At 38.1% G+C, this 14,026-nt stretch overlaps 1 protein-coding gene across 1 annotated transcript in view; it reads right to left on the reverse strand.

The window, feature by feature from the left end:
• Positions 1-2,433: 2,433 nt before the first annotated feature.
• Positions 2,434-14,026, reverse strand: part of IL1RAPL1 (interleukin 1 receptor accessory protein like 1) — a 769,335-nt gene continuing 757,742 nt past the window's right edge. The window contains exon 11 of the mRNA XM_074604365.1: positions 2,434-13,743. Coding sequence (XP_074460466.1) covers positions 13,025-13,743 — 719 coding nt within the window. The 3' untranslated portion in view covers positions 2,434-13,024. The remainder of the gene's footprint in view (positions 13,744-14,026) is intronic.

Genomic DNA, 14,026 nt, shown 5'->3' on the forward strand with positions numbered 1-14,026 from the left:
AAGTATCTATGCAAAATAAAGTAAATATGAAAAAAAAGCATTTCGGGAAAAATACAGTGGGGAAATAAGTACTCGTAAAGTAGAAGGAAAATCTATAATCCTATCAATGAATGAAATTGATTATAATAATAATTTGGTGATCCAAAAGACCCTTGAAAGCAGAGGTAGTTTCCTATGCTCCAGAACTTTGTTTCCAGTATTTGAGTTACAGCATGCTGAAGAGGAAGACTGTGAGAGGACGAGAGCTCATAGCAGAAGAAAAGAAAATAAGAATGACTCTATGTTTTTGTCAGGAAAAAGCTAACATGAAATGTAGAGTTCCAGGTAACCACTCTACGTGGTGCAGCTCAGGAGTTTCCAAGAAAGTTTTCCAGATGTACTCGAAGTATTTTGATCAGTACTGCAGCTTGTTGGTGCTTTTTCTCTTTCTGTTTGTTTGCCTCTTTCTCTGCCTTTTTCTCTCTTTATTTATTTATCTTTTGGAACCAGGACTCTCGAGTCCTTTTCCAAGCAATCTTCTTGTTTACTTACTTTTTCCTGTGGTTGTGTCTCTTCAAGCATGCAGCCCTATGTGGCTTCCCAGTATGTTTACATATGCATAATTTTGGGAAGGAATACCAGCAACTAATAAAATTTTTGCATTCATACTTGTCTCAGTCACGAGTCTAAGAAATGCAAGGAATGCAGAATAATGCAGTAAAGAATAGAGCCCTTTGTCTTCTTGATTTTTTTTTTATTAATGTGTATTCAATAGCAATATTTAAAAAACACAACTAAATATTCATAAGTAGTTTTTAAGTAGATACTAGATTTCTGTGCACTTGACATGCTGGTAGTTGAGTAATCATAACTCTTATGATGTCTAACAGAATGCCAAATGCATTTTCTGCCACCATACCAGGCCAATGAATCGTGTCGATATTGGCGAAACCATGGTCATTTAATCAGATGATCTTACTGGTATTTCGTATCACAATGATAAAAATCTCATGAGAAACAGGGCAGCACACAGCTTCAAAGTTCAAAAAAGTGGCTGTCTGTAGAAACAATATTTTGTAATATAGGTCATCTTGACTCCAGGCTCCAGACTCCAGGTACAAAATACAGTGGTTGTATTAAAAATCTATTTAAATATGAGTCACTGCAGGTAAACTGATCCATTTGTCATGTCTTAAAAGTCTTGTGATGCTCATGAGCTACAAGACACAGGGTGGTCTATGGCCTGAGCCTCCAGGGAAGAAGATCACTACCTCTTTTGCCAACTTAACCTCTAGCTATGGCATGTGATCAGCCTTTGTAACAGCTGCTGTGCCCTGGTGCCTGTTTCTTATTGCAATGTCCCAAATTCTTGTGTCACAGAGGTTCAAATTTGGAGCAATTTCCCTGGAATCTGAGGGGATACACAATTAAAAAAAAATAATGAAAGAGTGGAAACACGTTAAGTGTTTCTCGCTTCTTTCAAGGAGTTGAGGCGATGAGGGTCTTGATAGAAAAGCGAAAAAGAAGGTGATTGCAATTCATGTGACTGGTACAACACGTGTATAAACCCATTGCCTTGGATAATGACACTCCTGATTTATGACGCTGCAGTTGAGAACCACAGAGCTTACACTCCATTCAGAAAACCAAGGATGGAATTTGTCCTGACCCAGGCATGATGTCATATTCAACAAACTTAGAAAAGAAAAGCATTCATACAGGTTTTCAATAATGCCTTTCTGCACATTTTCTTGTTAGCTTTCATGTGTACAGTGATAACATTACTGTGATTTGAGCTACTTCTGTTCCACTACAGTTCCTGTACCAGTCAGTGTCTTCCACTCTGCTCACACACAGCACACACACATGTTGCTAAAAAAAATTACTCATTACCATGTTACTCTATTCCCCTGTCACCCTGTGGTTCCAGTGGAGCTAAACAGTCATAAAACTGGAGCAATGCAATAGTAAATCAAACACACACGCGTGCACCCGCACACGCACACAAAATCTTTCCCTCAGAGAGTTACGAGACTGCACTACTTGCTTTCCTATGAGTAAATCCAAAACACTTCATATTTTTAAAAGAAAAATAATATGAATAGAATACATATGTCCTAAAGAAATATTCTTAAGACACTAGACAGCAGAATAAGAGGAACAACAAGAAAGACAATATTAATAGAGGGATATTTACTGTTAAAAGTATTCTTAAGGAGAAGGTCAGGTTCTCAGCTGGTGTAAGCTGGAGCAGCTCCATTGCCACCAGTGGAGCTGTGCCAGTTTATCCAATGCGTATGCTCTGGCCCAGTAGGTCCTGAAGGTCAAATCACTGAACTGGAATCTTCAAAGCCTTCTCTACCATGCTATTAAATTTTTATTGCTATTAGCAACAATTTCTCTTAAAAAAAGTTTGCATACGCAAATTATTCACATTGCTTTATTTTTTCTTTGTCAGTTCACAAAAAAAGTATTTCAAGTTGTCATAACCTTGCATTTAGCCAGTGAAAGAGTAATTTGAAAGGAGAACATTTTTTTACAAACTGGACACATACCCTGTTTATTACTCTCTAAAATTTGCACACCATAAAGCAAGTAGGGTTTTTTGTTTTGTTTTAAAACTTTCTTCAGATATTATTATACAAAAATATCCATATGCAAGTAATAAAGATTTTTTTTAAACATCCAACTTTTTTAAACCTAAAGCAAAGTCACACCAAAAGGTTTTTTTGTTGTTGTTTTTGTGGTTTTTTAATCTAGACAAAGTACACCTTGTGCTTTAACAAACCTACAGCATCATGTGCTCTTTACAAGTATTGTGAATATGCTCATGTGTCATTATTCATTAAATAACGCAAAACTTGCCTATTTTGTGGATTTTATTTCCCTTAATCTTCTTTTTTTCCCCTCTGTGTGTCATTTGTGTTTGTATATATGTGTGGAAAAGTTAAGGCAAGTGCAATCAAAGTTACAAAAATCAATATTTCTATTGCTAACATGTGCAGCATTCGTATTTAGTGAGCGATGTCTTTTCTCCTGTAAGAATAAAAATTGATGAAAATACAAAAATGTTTAATATGTTATAGTCGTTACAATAAGCTGTTCAGTTTTATATACCAGGCTTGGTGATTTTTTCAAAGGTTAGGATAACATAAAACATATTCTTTTTAAAGTAACATACACTGAAACTAGGTAACATTTTGATCACGACTCTCTTGTTTCTCAGCAATGTGTATAGTATTACTACAAAAATGCAGTTGCTTTTAGCTATGACCCATCTAATTTTTTTTAAAAAATAAATATAAGTTAATCTCTTTAGGTAAAATATTTAATATATAGTAGGCATAAATATAGGCTGATGCATCTCTACTTAATTCCAGTGCTTATATTTTAACTTCAGTGATTTTGCACAAAGTGTATAAATGAAGAGGCATATTTTCCAGTTTTCAGTCATATCTGTAACCTTAAAGAAAGCCTTGATAAGAATGCATATGTTAATCTGTGGATTATACGCCAATAGTAATGAACATTTGGAAAAGGTAATGATGCTGGATCTTCAATTATAGAATAACCAGAAATCCATATTCACAAATTCTGGGCCTGATTCTGCTCTTTTTTGCACCAGTTATGCACAGCATTAATGATGCTGACTTGAGTTGAATTATTTTTGAATTTTATCAACCATTAAGCAAACTAAGAAGAATGATCCCAAAGCCTAGCTAGCATGGCACTTGTTTGCTTCATTCCATCAATGCAAAATGTTTTAAACTTGGTAAGTATACATTTATATCCTCTGTGTGTGTGCACGTAGTCGATAGGAGCTACAGAGCGTTGCAGATAGGGTTGTTCCCAGAATAACAGATGAGAGTTTTCGTAACAAAGCGCTTTATCGAGATTCTTATCCAGCTATTAACTTTGAAAAGCAGGCTCCCAAGAAGGGAATACTGCTACTTGAGTTGTGCTGTGCACTCTGCCCAAGGACAGCCAGCTCCTCCTCAGCTGAGTAAAGGAACTGAATAACGTTAAAGCAACTAAATCCCCTAGACAAATTGTGGCTGGTAAGAAGAGGCTGCAGTTGACAGTAAATCAAACATTTCTTTACAGGTGCTTATTTCTTTCTTTGTATTACCTTTGCAGCGTTTTTGTAAAAGTGAAGGCAGTGAAATTTTTCTTCTACTATTGCAAGTAGGCACATGTCCTTTCTTGTAAAAGTCTTTTTGGTCATTTTGTTTTCTTATCTTCTGAATAAAGTGCAGTTATGTACAGTTAATAAAAATATTTATCTATGAAATGGTGCATAAGTTTAAGTCTATATATTACAAATAGTCACAGGACACTAGCAACTGCACAGACTTAATAGTGTGCTTTTCTTGCAAAATTCAAATGTGACACAAAATTGCTGAATCACAGCAGTGGATTTTAGATGTAATGCTGGGAAGATAATTTAATTCCATTTTACTGTAAAAGCTACGAAGAATATTTTGTCTTTTAGGTTCCTTAACTCACTAAATGTGTTGGCTCTTTCACCACTGCCCAGCACTGGGCAGCTGCCTACTTTAATTTTATTTGCTGCTGAACAGGGATAAAATAAAAGTGATTAACAAGTCTGCAAACTTTTATGATGAAGCCAAGATGTTATATTAAACTATTTCTGAGTTTGCTGACTAACATAATAATAGAAAACCTAGATTCTATCTTTACAGAACATTTAGAGTAAGTCATAGCTGGTGACTGACTAGGGCAGAAGGACAGGAGGAAAAAGAGGAAAAAGGGGCAGATTTGTGTGTTCTAGTCAGCTACTTGAAACAATCAATGATTGAAACAATCAGTGATTGAAACAATCCATTGATTTACCTTGGCTTTGAAATAGCCGATTTTATTTTATTTTTTGAGTCTTAGGAGAATGTTAGCAAGCCAACAGATGTCAATCAGAAGGCCAAAATGAGAAGGAAACCTCAGAACCTCTCACAGAAACCTGGTCTCTCAGTGAGCATGTGGCATCAGACTCACTGTGTCTGAGACTCCATGTATTATGGCACCTGAAAGCACCATTTTCCCTTTCCAAAGCTCTTTGTTGGAGGGTCTATGAAGTGGAGAACTGACTGAAGTGGGAGCTAAGAAAATCCAGTAGCTCTTTGAACAGGTGCAATAGGGACAGGTAGGAGATTTATTCCTCGTGTCTCTTTCTTTATGAAAACAAACAAACAAAAAAACCAACCAAACAAAAAACCAAACCAAAGCAGTATGAGGAGCTACAAGAAACAAAAACATCCTTGAAAATAATATGCACATGCAGTTCAGTCTGTCTCCAACCCTTTATACTCTAGATTGCCTTTTACCAGGGTCTTGAAAGAAGCATGGCAGGTGCGGTGCTGAACAGGGAAATTTTCTGCAAAATTCCATAAAGAACAACTTGACAGGTAGTGTCTTTGCCGCTGTTTCTCACTCTTCAAATATCTAGCAGTAAAAAAGAAAAGTGTACGAATGCTGTTTGCTACATGGCACTGAAAGCTTTTCACAATCTCTTTTGTTTAGGAGAGTGAAAAGGTAAGCAGAGAAAACAGATGAACTGTACTGACACTAATTGTTATTTACAATGATAGGAACTCTGGCAGATATTCCTATGATTCAGGTAGATCCTGTCATCTAGAAAAAACATTTCCTACCTCTAACAAGGTTATACAAATGGCTTCAGATAGCACCCAGCAGGTGAAGGAAGTACCCGGTAAATTCGGCTACCTAGTGTCCTACAGGCAAAGGATGTCTCTAATCTCCTGTGGCAGCAGGACTAGCAGAGTGCTAGTCATGTAACACCTACCTGGTTGTGACGTGACCAGGAAACATTTTATCCATGCTTCCACTCCATGTCACCCCTAGCTACCTACCTGTGTCACAGTGCCACCTAGCAATGGCCTGCTTGCAAGTTTGTCTTCTTGCAGCAGATGGAAAATATGGTCCTGCGAACTAACCCAGGTTTTTGGGACTTCCTTGAACTTTGTGAGACTGCTAATTATTTTATTTTGTTGTAATGTTCTACGATTAAATGATTACAAGTTGAAGTATCTATATATAGGTATTAAAAATATATAAAGTGCTTTTTGTAATGAAACTAAAATTTGAGAGTGCTTATTGCAACAGTTTTTCCCCAGATACCTGCACATTTTGCAAAGATTCGTGTGTTTTGCTGGGGAAGGCATAGGTGAGTGATCTCAAAGAAGGAGCCTGATGCCACTGAACCGTTTTGCTAAAATAGATGGAGAGACAGTTGTGTCACTGTTTTCCTCTCTGCTTTGTATTTACATAATTGTTCCATTTGACGCTGCCTGGGTTTTAAGAAGACAAATGTACAACCTTCTAATGTGATGCTGAAGGTACCTGTCTAATACTAATTGTTTAAATTTTCTACAGAAATGTCCCTAAGAACTTAATTAGGGCTGCAGTGAGCTGTTCACCAGAGAATATAAACTCTGGCAAACAATTTCTTCTAAGTCTGTAAAGTCATTGCCATTTGTGTTTTAAACTTGCAATGAAGAATGGGACTTTCTAAAAAAACATAAATAAAATCTCCCTGTGATTTACCTGTCATGCAAAGAATGAAAAGAAATTCTAAAACAGCGTCTCAAGTAATTTCCTACAAAACAGCAGGAGAAAATAACCTTCCCTGAAAAAAAAGATGTTTTAAATAGGTTTTAGTAATTGCATTGCTATTTTGCCTTTCTTTGTTTATTTTTGCTTTTCAAGTGTATGTGCAGGCCCTGCAGTTTAATGGCAGATGCACAAGTGAAGGTACTTTGAGCTCATGACTGATCTTTTTAAGACTTTCTTTTTGCTTCAGAGAAGGTAGAGGACAGTATCGGGATGTTGCCTTACACGAGCATTCTACAGGGATGTGAAAACGGTGTGTGAACTGAGAATAAAAATAAAATAGTTTTACCAACTAAAGCTTTGCTCCTGTAAGTCTCTTCTCAGGAGAGGAGACATCTACTCACCCTAAACACCTCTGCAAAGAGTTTTCACATGTACCCCAACCTGAGGGCTCAGAGGAAGCTTTGCGCGCTTGTACTTTTAATACAGCCTGCAAGGTAAATGGAGAGGAGAGGATGGGACGGGATGGGACGGGACGGGATAGGATGGGATGGGGTGGGATGGGATGGGATGGGCTGGAAGCTGCTGTGAGGGAGCTCAGGTGGAGTGCTAGTTGATCAAGATGGCCATTTTCTGTAAATGTCATTTAGTGGATTGCACACTAGCCCAGCTAAGCTAAGCTAACCTCTTTCTATGCCCAGTGCTGGCTTTTGCTTTGCATACCAAACAAATGGGAAACATTGTCAGCTGTTTCTACTTTTCTGTCTGCTTTGCAATAGGGTATCTGTGCTCAGCCAGCTGATGGCACTCACGTTTACTGCCACTAACATCAAGGCTCACTGCCCACCTTCTCTGCGTGTTGCCTACAGCAGGTAGAAGAGTGATGGTGTATTGAGCCTATAGTTCCTTTTGCACCCACCTGACACAGGAGTAACTAAACACGAAGGCCAAAGGGCCCTGTGCTCCCCCTGCACGGGTGCAGGTGGTCTGCCCACTGTAGAGCTTCTCAGTCGTAGCCATGTAGTGCAGCACCTTCCTTTGGCTTGCACTTCTTTATCTGCCACCAAACGTGTTTGAGAGTATGGGCTTGGTAGGTATTCTTTTTTCCTGGATGATTTTTTAATTTGAGGGGGATAGAGAGAGAGCTAATATTCGGGTAAACAGAGATAGAGAAAGTTAAAAAGCACATCCATTTCATTTTTGGAGTAATTTGTGTGTTCCTTCTGTCATGCCTTGACGGTTAAGAAAGGTATCTTTATAAAAAGATCAGGAATACCTCCATCAAATTCTTAGCTCTCAAATTTTGCTTCAAATTCTTTTCCTAATACTTTTGACCCAGCAAAGAGATGTTTGTACTTTCTGTAAGTTCAGTTCTAGGTAAAGATTATCTATTTTATTTAACATTTCAATCCTAGAGAATCATGTTACTCTTAATCCATCAAAATAAAAATCTTTTAATTGACTAATAAATGTTTCTGAAATTACATTATCTAGGATATTGGCTATTTAATGTAAGAATGCTGATAAGCTTTTGGAATGTGACTGGTTTTAATAACAAACAGAATACTTTCCTTCAGCAACCCTCAATCTCAATTTACTCATCTTTTAGTAATCTGAGCATCTTCAGAATTTATACATTTTCCAAATAAGGCATCAGGCCTGCTTTTGTAATTTCTGCTCTAACTACTTCATGACTCTGTGGACTCTTAACCTCCCACCCGCAGAGCTTATTAGTCCAGAGCAAAGCTCAAACTTTGTCTTAAATAGAATTTAAACAAACAAAAAAGCATAGGAAAACTCTTATTAGTTGAAACATTCCTATTAGTTTCACTCCCCAGGGCAAGAATTCCAAGTTCTGGATCTTCAACCCCAGGCCAGCTGGAGAAGTGCGATGCTGCCAACAGTCTTCTTGGAGGATATAGCCGGAGTCGATGGGAAATCGCCCAGCAAAATTACATCACAAATGAAAACTCAGTATCCATACTAAATTCAGTGAATCTCAAAATGAAAGACATAATGGTGTTCTCCAACCTACAATCAATGGACTATTTAGGACGTGAAGAGTTGTGATTATACAGAAAAACGCAAGGGAACTTGCAGCATTTATTACACGAAGAGACTCACTGCTATGAAATTGCTTGCATTTTTTCTGATGCCAGTCACATTAGTCTCTTGCTCAGCTGAGAAATGGATTAAAAAAAGTGTTCTAATAACAGCAAACCAGACAAGGGGTGGGTGTGAAGGAATATAGTTACTCTGGATAATAAACTAAACCTGTTATGGAGAATTTTTTTTAGTGCTGACAGATTTCTGCCATCCTCTGTATCACAATAGAAGACACATCAAAAGTTCCCTGTGCTCGACTACCAAGTACAAAACCATTCGGCAGTGTATTAGACATACAGGGACATATTTGTGTTGCTGATCTGTCTGGATGGCCCCCAAAAATCCCAGTTGCTCCATGTAGGTCAGCCAGAGTACAGAGCTTTGCATGACAAAAAAAGCCACAATACAGTCAAAAACCAGGTGATTATTTTGACCTTTCTTCTCCATTGGCCTTTATCCTATTTTTGAGCTTACTTAACTGCTGTGATTTTTTTTCTTCTTTGGATTTTAATTAACCTCTCCTTAGGCTTGCTAGCTTGACATTTTCTTCTTTTTTTTTTTTTTTTTTTTTTTCAATTTAAGAATGGAGGAAGCCTGTTACCAGGCCAGTTTTCCCCAAATCTCACTGCTTTATCTATAATTTACATGTGTCATTAATGCACAATATCTGAGTAAAATTTTTTGAATTTTAATCAGGCGGGTATAACAAGCTTCCCAATTATTTTGAAGCTGATTATCACCCATTATGTAACATACACATGGTTTTCACAGCTGTGCAGTAATAGAAAAATCTTACTTTGCATCTAAGCCTCACAGTATTTAGCTCTGAACCAGATCATATTGAAAGTGTTTGATGTTGGCTGCCAGGTGAGAACTGGGTCCGTACTAAAATGCAGAAGATATTTTGCTGCTGCTTTCCTTGCAGCCAAGATTTCAGCTTGTCACAGACTGCAAATATGAATTCCTTTTCTCTTTTCCAATTTTCTTCTCCCACAGAAATCAATCCTGCACGCATTCACCTTTATTAGATTTACTCTCAAATCATACTGCTGCAACTGAGAACAGAATCAGACCCAGCAATGCACTTTGCCTTCAAAATAATTAGCTGCATACTATACAGTCCCCTATTTCTGTCCAGCTATATGTGCTGTCCGGAGAACCTATATACTGAATTTCCACAGGTTGTGCAACAGAGTCCTTCAGTTTTATATCAAGGACTACCCTGATTGGAGAGAGCCTTATAAAGACTAAGCACCACACTTGGATAATTCATGTGCATAGAATCCACACACAGACCCGAAGTTATTGACCAGGCAGGGTAAGTTTTTCCGATCATCACGCTGTGCAGTTTTTAAAATAAAGTGCTATCTGCTTATGGCTAAACCTTATATGTGGCTATTGCATGCACACTTCAGGCTGCGTTGTCAAAAAACTGGAACACCTTCACCAGAAAAGGATGGAGCCTAAGCACTAGGGCAATGACAGGTTTAGTTGTGGTTTGTTTTTTTTTTTTTAAATTTTATTTTGCGTTCCAACAGAACTTTTGTCAAACATAGAGCACGTGAACACACAACAGTTTCCTTCACTGTTTCCCACACAGCTGTTCATAGAGGAGGAAGAGTAAGGAGGAATGTTTCTAAAGCCTTAGACAGCTTCTCCATTTATTTCAAGTTTTGTTTTGTGGTTTGTTTCTCTTTTTTTTTGTTTGTTTTTCTTTTTTTTTTAATATTGTGACAAAACATTATAAGAAAAACTTTTTTTTAAGTAGTGTGAATATCAAATAGTATCCATCAATCCCTGAATCATGCTATTCAAAGTGCTTAAATCTACACTAAAAATAGAACAACAGAAAAGTACTCCCCATGTGGCTAAGGAAACACCTACCAATCGTCTAAATGTGACTGCGGTCAGACAGTTGCATTCTACATTTATTCCACATCCCAGTCTTTACTCCAGGGCATGTAAAGGGGAGGGAAAGGGGAAAAAAGAATGCATTGCTTTCAGAGGGTACTGGGGTATTTGGCATCCAGTTGAATGAAGTTGAATGCCATCAGTGCATCCAGTCGAATGAAGTTAAATGCCATCAGTGCCTGACAGGTGTCTGTAGGAGCAAATAAATAAGACCGTTCTTACACTATGAAGATAACCAAATGTGCAAAGCCCTCTTAAATGTTTATCATCTGGCCTGGCAGCTTCATTTCCATTTTGTGGATGTTTTTGGCACATGTCCAGAGGGAGACACCATAATAAAGAAGAGATTGTAGAAAAGGACTTGAGCAAATTGTCAGAGGAATAAACATTTTTAAGCAAATAAAAATCAGTGCACATCCCAAAGCTCTATTAGCTTGTTTTGCAGATACTGAGATTTCTTTACTTTCACAACAGGAGCATAGTCATTTCCTCCCACACTGTCGGTTCTGGATTACTCCCACAAACATCCCCCAAACTGCTGTTTACGCACTCTCTACCCATCACTTCTCATTTAGAATACCAAAATTTTATAAGCTGTACTTCATTGTGACAATCAGGATGAACAAACCCCACACATCCATTATATTGGCCAATATCATTCAGCTACCATAAAAATACCTAAAGTTAATTAATTACATAAATAGACTATAAAGGCTGTTTGCCAGGATACCAGTTACATTTCTGCCAGGGTAAATCAAACCCATGACTATATGACAGTGTGCTGCAACCAGTAACTCTACCCCAGCTCCTCTGCTTCTGCTAGCAGAGACTAGCAGAGAGCTTGGCCTGAATATGTTGTAGAGCTACAACACCAGTCCTGTCTCTTTCTAAAACCAAAAGGGATTTCTCCATTATTTAAAACATAAGAGTAAGATGCTTATTTCATTTGTCTTAAAGATGTCCAGATGTAAACATAATGGGTTGTTTTTTTTCTTCCCTGGCAGCCATGGTACACACATTATTTGCAACTTCTCAAAGATAGAATCATACATAAAAAATAAAACTAATTTATTTATTCATTAAAGTGAATAAATTGTTTGTAATACTTCCAGGTCTGATTTAAATATTAATTTTGTATAAATAAAGTTTATTCTGAAAACAATTATATTTGTTGGCAATCATGTCATTTTTTTCTGCCTGAGTTCTTACTGAAATCATGTTGAAATTAATAAAGTTTTACTTATTGTTACAAGCTAAAACCAAATGAAAGACGACTTCTTAATCCTGAATATAGCATTTTAAAGCAAATACAGGTTTTGGAACATTAAAATACAAGGGGACTCTGTAATCCACAGCAAAATAATGTTTTGCTATTCCTTTTTAGAAAATAACACTTTCTATAATACAAAGTGACAAACCATCTACAATATTGTCTTTTTATTCCCCTTTGGTTTGGAAGTCATCACTGTAAATATCAGCAGGACTCTCTGCACTTCAGTGCCTATTGCCTCACTTGTCTTACTTGCCTGATGATTGCAAATGATCTTATTTGCAGGATTTTGAAAGGGGGAGAAGAAAAAGAAGAAAAATGCTTAAAAATAAAATCCACAACCACATTAATACTTTTCCAGGAAGTGTTAAAAATAGGGTTTGCTTTTATATTTATAAAAGGGATACAATCAACTCATTCCTAAAATAATAATTAAAAAAAAACCAAAACAAAAAAACCCAAACAAACCCAAGAAAGCAAAAACCAAACCATCTCTAGTTTCTACACACTCTGTAGTGACTACTGTGAAGCAACCGATACAGATTGGGTATATTCTGTTGTTCGACAGGTATCTACCACGTTACATGTTAGATGATCAGACTGTAGTGTTACCCCAAATGGGGGTCATTGTAAGGGCAGGGAAGGAGCAGTGCACATTACGGGAGTAGAAATGAAACTGGAGCTCTCAGTGAGGGATGGGGTCCTTCTAAGAACAAATATTCTTCAAAAGAGGTGAACTGCAGCAGGCATGGCCTTCAGGAATCAGGCTAGGCAGGCCAACAAAATGGATGGTGCTTCTGATATCAACATAGCTTTGTCCAAGCATTCCCAAGAGAGGTTAAAAACAAACAAACAAAAAGTCTAAAACTATACTAATGAAGCAAAAATGTTTCCTATCTATACAGCAGTCTCTTCATTTAAAAAAATGTAAATATACAAACTCCAATGACATATAAAACAAAGTCGAAAATGTGAATGGGAAGAAATATGGGTAAAACAGGAAGACTGATGCTACAAAGAAATTGCAAAAAACATATGTACAAGACCCTGTTTTTCCTCGTATGTTATCGATTGTAATGCATGTTTAACAGCAGCAGTCGAGGATGTAGTTCCAGGCACCGGACTGCAGACTCAGCTCCTACTCAAGGGGGTTGATGGCCCCTTGCATTTCGGTCACCAAATGACACTTGATATACTGGTCTCCCGTGGCAAGAGGGGCAGTATCGCACTGTTTGTGTGAGCCTCTTCCGGATTCTGCTCCCTGTTAGTTTTTGTCTGTGGCCGCTGCCCGTTTATAAGTGTCATAGGGATGTTGCAGTAGGTATGCTGGTTACCTATTGAGGTAAGCGGCAGGGTGCCAGTAGGAGGTACATCGTATTCATAGCTTCGATAATAGTGTTTCTGGCGCATCTGTGAATGATATGTGTTATGAAAGGTGGAGCGCAGGTCTGGATGGGCAGTGGCAAGAGCAGTGGAGGTGGCAGCAGCCATGGAAATTGCGGAGACTGTCTGCAGTTCCCCAAAGGGCCCCTGCTCACTGACATCTAAAACCTGCTCGTGTGTGATGGGTTCAATCCTCTTAAAAGGCATTTCGTACTGTAAACGTTTCCAGAACTTGGAATTCAACTTGTTGCATTTTGGTCCGTGCCATTTAATGACAGTGAGGAGCTTGATGGTATGTTTTAGGGCCTCCACCTCCTGGTAGTTCATAACTCCCCGTAGTTCACTGCATTCAATCAGTATCACTTTGATTTCGCCCGTGACTAACATGTTTCGAAGCCTTGTTTCCAGTTCAAAGATGCTCCATCCTCTTCTCACCACATAATTTGGAGTCATGACGATGATCAGTCGCTTGCTTTGGTCTACACATCTCGCCACGTCTTCAATGTAGGCTACAAAATAAGACAATTGCTCAAAATCCAATCTAAGAAAACACTCTGCTTCCCATAGACTGGGGAGAAACAACAGAGGCAAATCCCTGCTCCCAGAAGAGCTCACTGAAATACGCAAAAACATCACGTGCAAATGTACCAGGTTGGTTAGCCAGGATGCGGTCCTGGGCAAATTGCTCTAGGTGGCACTGCTTGAGCAGGGGGACTGGACAAGGTGACCTCCAGAGGTCCCTTCCAATCTCAACCACCCTGGGATCCTGCAAAACAGCTATTCCTGCATGCA

Source organism: Larus michahellis, chromosome 1, assembly GCF_964199755.1.
Source record: "Larus michahellis chromosome 1, bLarMic1.1, whole genome shotgun sequence".
In the NCBI taxonomy this organism is placed as follows: Eukaryota; Metazoa; Chordata; class Aves; order Charadriiformes; family Laridae; genus Larus; species Larus michahellis.